Source organism: Microtus pennsylvanicus, chromosome Y (assembly GCF_037038515.1).
Source record: "Microtus pennsylvanicus isolate mMicPen1 chromosome Y, mMicPen1.hap1, whole genome shotgun sequence".
Taxonomy (NCBI): domain Eukaryota; kingdom Metazoa; phylum Chordata; class Mammalia; order Rodentia; family Cricetidae; genus Microtus; species Microtus pennsylvanicus.
Window position 1 is genome coordinate 80,799 of NC_134602.1, and position 11,284 is coordinate 92,082.

General features: G+C 58.5%; 1 protein-coding gene across 2 annotated transcripts; it reads left to right on the forward strand.

Annotated features, from left to right (window-relative positions):
- The first annotated feature begins 378 nt into the window (after positions 1 to 378).
- On the forward strand, positions 379 to 10,951 carry Cd99 (CD99 molecule (Xg blood group)). Of its 2 annotated transcripts, XM_075959013.1 has the most exons (11): positions 379 to 465; positions 1,171 to 1,197; positions 1,855 to 1,899; positions 2,015 to 2,056; positions 4,742 to 4,804; positions 5,570 to 5,614; positions 5,754 to 5,795; positions 10,010 to 10,054; positions 10,412 to 10,435; positions 10,625 to 10,681; positions 10,836 to 10,951. In XM_075959013.1, exons 1-11 carry the CDS (start codon positions 402 to 404, stop codon positions 10,868 to 10,870), a joined length of 489 nt encoding a protein of 162 aa, XP_075815128.1. In that variant the 5' UTR covers positions 379 to 401; the 3' UTR covers positions 10,871 to 10,951. The 2 variants fall into 2 exon arrangements, with proteins under 2 accessions (XP_075815128.1, XP_075815129.1); XM_075959014.1 differs by lacking the exons at positions 10,010 to 10,054; positions 10,412 to 10,435; positions 10,625 to 10,681; positions 10,836 to 10,951 and adding exons at positions 7,205 to 7,321; positions 7,661 to 8,319.
- Positions 10,952 to 11,284: the final 333 nt, after the last annotated feature.

Here is an 11,284-nt window from a genome sequence, read left to right on the forward strand (position 1 = left end):
AACTTCCGGTGTCGGCCCTGAGCACTTCCTGTCCCGGCCGCCGCGCCTCATGGGAAATGTAGTTTCTCCGGCCCGAAACGGAGGCTTAGCGCCCTGGGAAAGGCACTTCCTGTGCCGGCCATGAGCACTTCCGGTCCCGGCTGCCGAGCCTCATGGGAAATGTAGTTTCAGAGACCCGAAACGGAGGCTTAGCGCCCTGGGAAAGGCACTTCCTGTGCCGGCCCTGAGCACTTCCGGTCCCGGCCGCCGATCCTCATGGGAAATGTAGTTTTATCGACCCGAAACGGAGCTTTAGAGCGCAGGGAAAGGCACGTCCTGTGCCGGCCATGAGCACTTCCGGTCCCTGCCGCCGAGCCTCATGGGAAATGTAGTCCCGCCCGCCCTCAATCACGGCCACGGTCATGGCTCCCGCGCTCCTGTTTCTCTTCGCGTTCGCGCTGCTCGGAGGCCTCGGCCGGGGCCAGGGTGAGCGGGGTCCGGGGTCAGGGGTCGCGGCGGGGTCGGGGGTCAGGGGTCGGGGGTCGCGGCTGGGTCCAGGGCGGGGTCCGGGGGGTCGCGGCTGGTTCGGGATTTTCACGTGGGGCCGCGGCGGGGCGCATAGGAGTTCGCGCCTCCAACTCCCCCGCACTCGCCGTCAATCCCCGGCCGCAGCTCCCACCGCGGCGCGCGCGGGGCACGCTGGGAAATTCTTCCCGCCGCCGCCGCCGCCGCTGCCGCCGAGGTTTTTTTTTTTTTCCGTTTTCGGGTTTTTTTTTTTAAGATTTTTTTTTTTTGGAATTTTTTTTTTTTTTTAAACTTTTGGGGCGCGGCCCCAGGGCGGGCTTGGCGCGGCTCCCAGCGTGCAGTGCGCCACGCCCCCCACCCCCCGACCCACGTGACTCGGTCCCGTCCCCGCCCCTCCCACTCAGGACTCCCGAAACCCGATCCGTTTTCGTGAAGTCAATCAACAAACCCAGGGTTCTCGTGAAGTCAATCAACAAACGCAGGGGCGTAGGCCGGGGATTCCCCAGGCGGGCGGGGCGGGGTCACGTGACGCGCGCGGGCGTGGGCGCCGGTGACTCAGGCCGGGTGCGGCCCCTGGGCGTCGGCGGGGGAAAAAATGATTCACGGATTGTGAAATTTTTAATTTTTAATATTTTTTTTAAATTTTTTTTTTTTTTTTTTTTTCAGATTTCGACCTCTCGGACGCGCTCGACGGTGAGTGGGGGGCGGGGCGGGGGGCGGGGCCAAGGCTTCCCGCCAAAAAAATCGGGAAATTCCGATCTTAAAAATAAATAAATAAATGAAAAATAAGTGGAACATTTCCATTTTAGGAGAAAAAAAAAGGAAGATGAAGGCGTGAAATATTCGGGGGGCAAAAATGAAATTTTTATCCATTAAGTTGTGAGTTTTCACTCATAAAAAAAATTAAAAAATAAAGAAAATTGGAAAATTTTAAAAATGAAAACCGGGAAACTTCAATTTTAGGGCAAAAAATGAAGAAATGAAATTTTTTTAAGGGGAGGCAAAAATGAAATTTTTATTCACCCAGTCTTTAGAAAAATTAAAAATGAAAAAAATTGGAAAAATTTCCATTTTAGAAAAAAAAATGAAGCAATGAAATATTTGGGGGCAAAAATGAAACTTTTATCCAAAACACTGCGAATTTTCACTCATAAAAAAAAACGAAAAAATAAAGAAAAGTAAAATTCAAAAAATGATAAAAATCGGGAAACTTCAATTTTAGGGGCAAAAAAATGAAGAAATGAAATTTTTTTTAAGGGGAGGCAAAAATGAATTTTTTTATTCATCTAATTTTTTTTGAATAAATCTTAAATTTTTAATAAAATTTTCCCGATTTTTTTTCCCCCCCAGAACCGAAGAAGCCAACGGCCCCGCCCAAGAAGCCACCGCAGTCGGGTGAGGTCGTGGGGGGGAAACTGAGGCAGCGGTGAGGCCCCGGCCTAGCCCCGCCCCCTCCCTTCACTTCCGGTTTGCCGAGGCTAGCCCCACCCTACCCCCTCCCCCCCCACAGGCGGAGACCTGGACCTGAGCGACGCCCTGGGAGGCGGAGACGGTGAGGCTGCCCAGGGGACCCGGGGGTGCTGGGTGCTGGGTTATCTGGGTGCTGGGTGATGCAGGTGCTGGGTGATCCAGGTGCTGGGTGCTAAGTCCTGGGTGTTGGGTCTGCTGGGTGATGTGGGTGCTGGATGATGCGGGTGCTGGGTGATCCAGGTGCTGAGTCTGCTGGGTGCTGGGTGATGCGGTGCTTGGTGATGCGAGCTCTGGGTGATGCAGGAGCTGGGTGCTGAGTCCTGTGTGCTGGGTGCTGAGTCCTGTGTGCTGGGTGATGCAGCTGATGGGTGCTGAGTCTGCTGGGTGCTGGGTCATCTGGGTGCTGGGTGATCTGGGTGCTGGGTCTGCTGGGTGCTGAGTGATACGGTGCTTGGTGATGCGGGTGCTGGGTGCTGACTCCTGGGTGCTGGGTTATTCAGGTGCTGAGTGCTGAGTCCTTGGTGCTGGGTGATCCAGGTGCTGGGTGCTGAGTCCTGGGTGCTGGGTGATTCAGGTGCTGAGTGCTGAGTCCTTGGTGCTGGGTGATCCAGGTGCTGGGTGCTGAGTCTGCTGGGTGCTGGGTCATCCGGGTGCTGAGTGATCTGGGTGCTGGGTGATGCAGGTGCTGGGTGATCCGGGTGCTGGGTGATCCAGGTGCTGGGTGCTGGGTGATCCGGATGCTGGGTGCTGAGTCCTGGTTGCTGAGTGATGCAGGTGCTGGCTCCTGGGTGCTGGGTGCTGGGTGATCCAGGTGCTGGGTGATCCAAGTGCTGAGTCCTTGGGGCTAGGTGATGCAGGTGCTGGGTGCTGAGTGCTGAGTCCTTGGTGCTGAGTCCTTGGGGCTGGGTGATGCAGGTGCTAGGTGATCCGGGTGCTTGGTGCTGGGTGATCTGGGTGCTAAGTCCTGAGTGTTGGGTCTGCTGGGTGCTGGGTCATCTGGGTGCTGGGTGATGCAGGTGCTGGGTGATCCAGGTGCTGGGTGCTAAGTCCTGGGTGTTGGGTCTGCTGGGTGATGTGGGTGCTGGATGATGCGGGTGCTGGGTGATCCAGGTGCTGAGTCTGCTGGGTGCTGGGTGATGCGGTGCTTGGTGATGCGAGCTCTGGGTGATGCAGGAGCTGGGTGCTGAGTCCTGTGTGCTGGGTGCTGAGTCCTGTGTGCTGGGTGATGCAGCTGATGGGTGCTGAGTCTGCTGGGTGCTGGGTCATCTGGGTGCTGGGTGATCTGGGTGCTGGGTCTGCTGGGTGCTGAGTGATACGGTGCTTGGTGATGCGGGTGCTGGGTGCTGACTCCTGGGTGCTGGGTTATTCAGGTGCTGAGTGCTGAGTCCTTGGTGCTGGGTGATCCAGGTGCTGGGTGCTGAGTCCTGGGTGCTGGGTGATTCAGGTGCTGAGTGCTGAGTCCTTGGTGCTGGGTGATCCAGGTGCTGGGTGCTGAGTCTGCTGGGTGCTGGGTCATCCGGGTGCTGAGTGATCTGGGTACTGGGTGATCCAGGTGCTGGGTGCTGGGTCATCTGGGTGCTGGGTGATCCAGGTGCTGGGTGCTGGGTCATCTGGGTGCTGGGTGATCTGGGTGCTGGGGGATGCAAGTGCTGGGTGCTGAGTCCTGGGTGCTGGGTCATTTGGGTGCTGAGTGCTAAGTCCTTGGTGCTGGGTGATCCAGGTGCTGGGTGCCGAGTCTGCTGGGTGCTGGGTGATCTGGGTACTGAGTCATGTGGGTGCTGGGTGCTGGGTGATGCGTGTGCTGGGTGCTGGCTCATCCAGGTGCTGGGTGCTGAGTCCTTGGTGCTGGGTGATCCAAGTGCTGAGTGCTGAGTTCTTGGTGCTGAGTGATGCAGGTGCTGACTCCTGGGTGCTGGGTGATCCAGATGCTGGGTCATCCGGGTGCTGCGTGATCTGGTTGCTGGGTGATCCGGGTGCTGAGTGCTGAGTCCTGGGTGCTGGTTGCTGGGTGATCCGGGTGCTGGATGCTGAGTACTGGGTGCTGGATGCTGGGTGATCCGGGTGCTGGATGCTGAGTACTGGGTGCTGGATGCTGGGTGATCCGGGTGCTGGATGCTGAGTCCTGGGTGCTGGATGCTGGGTGATCTGGGTGCTGGATGCTGAGGCCTGGGTGCTGGTTGCTGGGTGATCCGGGTGCTGGATGCTGAGTACTGGGTGCTGGATGCTGGGTGATCTGGGTGCTGACTTCTGGTTGCTGGGTGATCCGGGTGCTGAATGCTGAGTCCTGGGTGCTGGTTGCTGGGTGATCCGGGTGCTGGATGCTGAGTCCTGGGTGCTGGTTGCTGGGTGATCCGGGTGCTGGATGCTGAGTACTGGGTGCTGGTTGCTGGGTGACCCAGGTGCTGGATGCTGAGTACTGGGTGCTGGATGCTGGGTGATCCGGGTGCTGGATGCTGAGTACTGGGTGCTGGATGCTGGGTGACCCGGGTGCTGGGTGATGGGTGATCTGGGTGCTGACTTCTGGTTGCTGGGTGATCCGGGTGCTGAGTGCTGAGTCCTGGGTGCTGGGTGACCTGGGTGCTGAGTCTGCTGAGTACTAGGTACTGGGTGACCTGGGTGCTGAATGCTGGGTGATCCAGGTGCTGAGTACTGGGTGCTGGGTCATCTGGGTGCTAGATGCTGGGTGCTCTGGGGTCCGGGGCCGCAGGGGCGGGCGTGGAGACCCCGTGTGGCCCGGGGCATCATGGGAAATCTCCGCCCCCCGCAGACCCCGCCCCCCCACCGCCCAGGCCGAGGCCCAAACCGGATCGGGAGACCCGGCCCTCGGGAGGTAAGGGCGGGGCCATGCAGATTTATGCTAATGAGGGGCGGGACACTGCAGATTTATGTTAATGTTGGGCGGGGTCATGCAGATTTATGCTAATGAGGGATGGGGTCGTGTAGATTTAGACTGACGGGGGCGGGGCTCTGCATGCTAATTAGTCGTGTGGCCTTTCAATGAGATGCTAATTTATGCTAATGAAAGAGGCCATATTAGGCGTGGTGGGAGGGGCCAATGCGGGCTTATGCTAATTAGCCCCTTGCATGCTAATGAGCTCCTCCCCGCGTGCCGCCGAGATGCTAATTTATGCTAACGACCTCGAAACTCGGGCTTTGCAGGGCGTATGCAAATGTATGCTAACAAGCACGAGCCGCGCTAACGACCGGGTATGTAAATGCATGCTAATGAGAGAGGGGGCATGGCGGTTTGATGTAGATGTATGCTAATGAGGGGCGAGGTCCAGCGGGGCCGAGCTGGCGTGTGCTAAGTGGGTGTGGCTTATGCAAATCAGCCCATTGCATTGCTCAGTGTTATGCAAATCCATGCAAATGAGCCCGGAAAGACACGATTTGCTTATGTAAATATATGCTAATTAGACTACTGATAATTTATGCGGATGCATGCTAATGACCCCATGCTTCTGAGCCCTGCCCATGCAAATCCATGCTAATTTATGCAGATCAGGTCACAACCTTTGCCCCATATGCTAATACATGCTAATGACCCCTGTCATGCAAATCCATGCTAATTTTATGCAAATCCGACCCCTCCCAGGCGACTTCTCCATCACGGACCTGGAAGACGCCGCAGGAGGCAAAGGTGAGGCCACGCCCCCTGTGATGTCATAGCCTGGTGATGTCATAACCCCGCCCACCTGCGATGTCACAGCCCCGCCCACTGTGATGACGTCATCGCCGCGCTGGCCCCGCCCCCTGACGCCATTGTTTTTCCTCCCCAGGTGGAGGCAAAGGACCCAGGGGAGAGGAGCCTGAGGCGGACGGTGAGGACTCAGCGCAGCACCCGGGGGAGAGGAGAGGACTCAGCGCAGCACCCGGGGGAGGGGAGGACTCAGCGCAGCACCTGGGGGGAGGAGAGGACTCAGCGCAGCCGGAAGAGGAGGACTCAGCGCAGGACCCAGGGGAGGGAAAGGAGGACTCAGCACAGCACCCTAGAGAGGGAAAGACTCAACACAACACCTGGGGAGGACTTAGCACAGCACCCGGGGGAGAGGTGAAGACTGAGGACTCAGCGCAGCACCAGAGAGGACTCAGCGCAGCACCCCAGGGAAGAGAGGACTCAGCGCAATACCCAGAAGAGGAGGACCCAGCATAGCACCCTGTGGGAGGGAAGGACTCAGCCTTGCACCCAGGGGAGGAGAGGACTCGGCGCAGCACCCGGGGAGGAGAGGACTCAGCGCAGCACCCGGGGGAGAGTTAAAGAAGGACTCAGCGCAGCACCCGTGGGAGGGAAGGACTCAGCGTAGCACCCAGGGGAGGAGAGGACTCGGCGCAGCACCCGGGGGAGAGGGAAAGGAGGACTCAGCGCAGCACCCGTGGGAGGGAAGGACTCAGCGTAGCACCCAGGAAAGAGGGAAAGGAGGACTCAGCGCAGCACCCTGGGAAGGAAAAGACTTAGCACAGCACCCAGGACTCAGCACAGCACCAGAGAGGACTCAGCGCAGCACCCTGGGGAGGAGAGGACTCAGCGCAGTACCCAGAAGAGGAGGACTCAGCATAGCACCCTGTGGGAGGGAAGGACTCAGCCTTGCACCCAGGTGCGAGGGAAAGGACTCAGCACAGCTCATGGGAGGACTCAGCGCAGCACCCGGGAGAGGGAAAGACTCAACACAACACCTGGGGAGGACTTAGCACAGCACCCGGGGGAGAGGTGAAGACTGAGGACTAAACACAGCACCCGAGAGGACTCAGCGCAGCACCCCAGGGAGGAGAGGTCTCAGCGCAGTACCCAGAAGAGGAGGACCCAGTGTAGCACCCTGTGGGAGGGAAAGACTCAGCGTAGCACCCAGGGGCGAGGGAAAGGACTCAGCGCAGCAACTGGGAGGACTCAGCGCAGCACCCAGGGGTGGGAAAGACTCAGCGCAGCACCCAGGGGAGGGAAAAATTCAGCACAGCACCCGAGAGGACACAGCGTAGCACCCGGGAGTACCGAGCACAGCACCCCAGGGGAGAGGGAAAGGAGGACTCAGCGTAGCACCCCATGGGAGGGAAAGACTCAGCACAGTACCCTGGGGAGGGAAAGACTCAGCACAGCACCCGGGAGGACTCAGCGCAGCACCCTGGGGATGGAAAGACTCAGCGCAGCACCCGGGAGGACTCAGTGCAGCACCCCGAGAGTACTCAGCGCAGCACCCAGGAGTACCGAGCACAGCACCCGCCCCCCACCCCGCAGGCCCCGCCCCCCAGGGCCTGGTCCCCGGCCTCATCGGGGCCGCGGTGGCCGCAGTCGCCGGCGCCGTCTCCAGCTTCATCGCCTACCAGAAGAAGAAGCTGTGCTTCCGGGAGCGCGGTGAGGGGGCGGGGCCTGCGGGGTGGGGGCGGGGCCTGGGGTGAGGGGGCGGGGCTTCTACGCTGAGGGGCGGGGCCTCAGGTAAGGGGGTGGGGACTGCAGGGCGGGGCTTCTGGGGTGGGGGCGGGGCCTGCGGGGTGAGGGGGCGGGGCCTCTGGGAGCGCAGTGGGGGCGGGGTTTCTGGTGGGAGGGGCGGAGTCTGCGGGGTGGGGGCGGGGCCTGTGGTGGGGGCGGGGCCTGTGGGGCGAGGGGGCGGAGCCTGCGCGGTGAGGGGGCGGGGCTTAGATTGGGGGCGGGGCTTCCTCTGATCGACCTGCCACTCCCCGCCCCCTCTTCCAGGCTCCGCCCCCGTCTAGGGCCCCGCGATGACGTCATCGCCTCCGACCGCCAAGCACCGAACTCCTACGCAGCCGTCAAAGCCGCAGCCGTCAAAGCCGCTCCCGTCGGCCAATCGCCGAGGCCGTTTGCAGGGCTCGTTTGCATATATGCAAATGGCCCCGACCCCAGACCCCCGACCCCGGGATGTGGGGGGGGGTAGGGAGGGGGGGAGACATTTTTTTTTTTTTTTAGATTTCCAAATTTTATTTTTTTTTATTCCCGACTTTTATTTTGGTGGGGGGGTTGGGGCTTTGGGTTTTTTTAATTTTTTTTTTTATTTTTATTTATTTGTGGTTTTTTTTTTTTTATCCAAAACAATTTTGGGTGGATTTTTCGGTTTTCGCCGCCCCCCCTCCCCCCCCAACCCCGGAAAAAAAAAATATGAGAGAAAAATAAATAAAATTAATTTTTTTAAATTTTTAATTAATTCGGAAATTTTTATTTTTGGTTTTTTTTCTTAAGTTTTTTTTTTTTTTGGCGTCGTCCGTGAGCCCAGGCTGGACCCCGGGGCCCCTCTGACGTCGTCACCGCTGTGCCTTGACCCCCGCGTGACCCCTGCGTGACCCCCGCGTGACCCCCGGGCGCCGCCATAATAAACGCTGCTGCTTTGACTCCCCGAACCCTCTGGTGTCCGCCTGTCAATCATTCGCGGGTGGGGTAGGGGTGGGTGGGGCCAGTGACGTCACGGGCGCCGTGGGGGTCATCCCCCTGCCGTAGCTCCGGGCGGAGGAGAAAAAATAAAAATGGTAAATTTCAAAACGGTCATCCCCCTGCCGCAGCTCCGGGATGGAAAAAAAATTAAACTTTAAATTCCAAAACAGTCATCCCCCTGCCGCAGAAAACAAAAATAAAAATTTAAATTCCAAAACGGTCATCCCCCTGTCGCAGCTCCGACCTGGAAAAAAACAAAACTTTAAATTCCCAAACGGGCATCCCCCTGCCGCAGCTCCAGCCCAGCCGCGGGTGCGAGCCGCGGCTGACGTCACGGCGCCGCCGCCGCCGCCCAGGACCGGTCCGACCGGGAGAACCGAGTCCCCAGCACCACCCACCGCGGAGGCCCCGCCCCCCGCGGAAGCCCCGCCCCCCGCGGAAAGTCCCCGGCTGCGGCCGCTGCCTCAGTTTCCCCGATGGCGACGACGACGACGACGACGCTGCTGCTCCTGGCGCCGCTGCTGCTGCTGCTGACGGCGTCGCCCCGGGCGCTGCGCGTGCGCGGTGACGTCACGGGGACGCAGGGGGCGGGGCCTCCGCGGAGGGGGAAAAAAAAACGGAAAAAAAAAAACCGGAAAAATCCGGATTTTTTAATATTTTTTTATTTTTTTATTTTGTTTTTAGTGCGGGGGGGGAGCGGGGGATTCTGGGAAATCTCGCGAGGTTTCCGGGGGCGAAAAAAAACCCCGAAAATTCGGAAAATATCGAATTAATTTAATTTAATTAATCGAATTAATTCGATTTTTTCCCCTAAATCTTCCAAAATAAAAGTCACGGGATTAAAACCGTGAAACATCCGGGTTTCGCGGCGCCCATCCGGGGTTTTTTGTTGTTTTTTTCTTCGGTTCGGGGGCGCCCAGAGCGCGGGGCAGGGGCTGGCGGGAGGGGAAATTAATTAAAAAAACAAATTTAATTTAATTAAACATTAAATTAATTTTTTTTCGTTTAAATCGCGAGATTTTTTGGGCGGGGAATTTTTTTTTTTTTTTTTGGGAAAATCCGGCGAAACCGCCGCGATCCAGTTCGATCCGGTCCGGGGTCCGGGGTTCGGGGTCGGAGAGAAATAAAACAAATGGAATTAAATTTAATTTAATTAAACATTAAATTCATATTTTTTTTTTAAATCGCGAAATTCACAGCGACGAACGAACGCGGGCGCCGGAAAATCCGGCGGGATCCGGTTCGGTCCGGTTCGATCCGGTCCGGGGTTCGGGGTCGGAAAATAAAATTAATCCGCGGGGATAAAAAAAAATTAAATTAAAAAAAGTTTTTTTTAATCGGAAATTTAAAATAAAAAATAAAAGTCTTTTTTTTTTTCCCCGGGGACTTTTATTCTGAAGGGGCGGCCGGGCGGGGCGGGAACGGGCGGATCCGGTTTCGGGGCGTGGGCGCCGCCCGCGGGGGGGAAACTGAGTCACGGGCGGGGCGGGCGTTGGGTGCTGGGTGCTGAGTGCTGAGTCCCCTCCCGGGGGCGGGGCGGGCGCTGGGTGCTGGGTGCTGAGTGCTAAGTCCTCCCGGGGCCGCGGGGATGACGTCGCGCGACCCCTGTGACCCCGCGACCCCTGACCCCTGACCTCCCCCCCCCTCACGCACGCGCAGGTGACGACGGCGGCGACTTCGACCTCGCGGACGCCTTGGACCCCGGTGAGTGCTGGGGGTGCTGGGTGCTGAGTCCTCGGGGTGCTGGGTGCTGGGTACTCGGGGTGCTCGATGCTGAGTGCTTATTGCTCGGTGCTTAGTGCTTGGTGCTCGGTGCTTGGTGCTGAGTGCTTATTGCTCAGTACTCGGGGTGTTTGGTGCTCGGTGCTTAGTGCTCGGTACTCGGGGTGCTTGGTGCTGGGTGCTCAGTGCTTTGTACTCGGTGCTGGCTGCTCAGTGCTCAGTGCTGGGTGCTCAGTACTCAGTACCCTGGGTGCTTAGTGCTTGGTGCTCGCTGCTCAATGCTTGGTGCCCAGTGCTCGGTACCCTGGGTACTCGGTGCTCAGTCCTCTTTTCTTCCAGATCCAACTTCGAAGCCCAGCGGGGGTGAGTGACGCCGTCAGGGGACCCCGGGGGGGGGGGATGGGGGTGCTGAATGCTCAGTCCCCCCGCCCCATGGGTGCTGCGCTGAGTTTTCCCATCCTGTGGGTGCTGCGCTGAGTTTTCCCATCCTGTGGGTGCTGAATGCTCAGTCCGCCCTCCCCATGGGTGCTGCGCTAAGTTCTCCTTTCCCAGGTCTCTACCCGAAGCTCCCGGCTGACCCGCTGCCCTCGGACCCACACGGTGGTGGAGGTAAAGTCATGGGTGCTGCACTGAGTCCTCCTTCCCCCAGGTGCTTCACTAAGTCCTTCCAGGTGGTGTGCTCACTTTTCCTGCCCCGTGGGTGCTGTGCTAAGTTCTCCTCAGGTGACCTCCCCTCTCAGTGGTGCTGTTCTGAGTCCTCCAGGTGCTGTGCTCAGTTCTCCCTGGGTGCTGTGCTGAGTCGTCCCAGGTGCTTCACTGACTCCTCCCGGTGGTGCGCTGAGTTTTCCCCGGGTGCTGTGTTAAGTCCTCTTCGGTGATGGGTGCTGTGGTGAGTCCTCCCCGAGTGCTATGCTAAGTCGCCTTACCCCGGGTGCTGCGCTGAGTCCCCCTCCACAGACGTCCAGGCCCCACCACAGCCCAGCGTGCTCAGTGCTTGGTGCTTACTGCTCAGTCCTCAGTGCTTCGTGCTTGGTACTCAGTTCTCGGTGCTTGGTGCTCATTGCTTGGTGCTTACTGCTCAGTGCTTAGTGCTCGGTACTCAGTTCTCGGTGCTCAGTGCTTGGTGCTTACTGCTCAGTGCTTAGTGCTTGTTACTCAGTTCTCGGTGCTTGGTGCTCGGTGCTTGGTGCTTACTGCTCAGTCCTTAGTGCT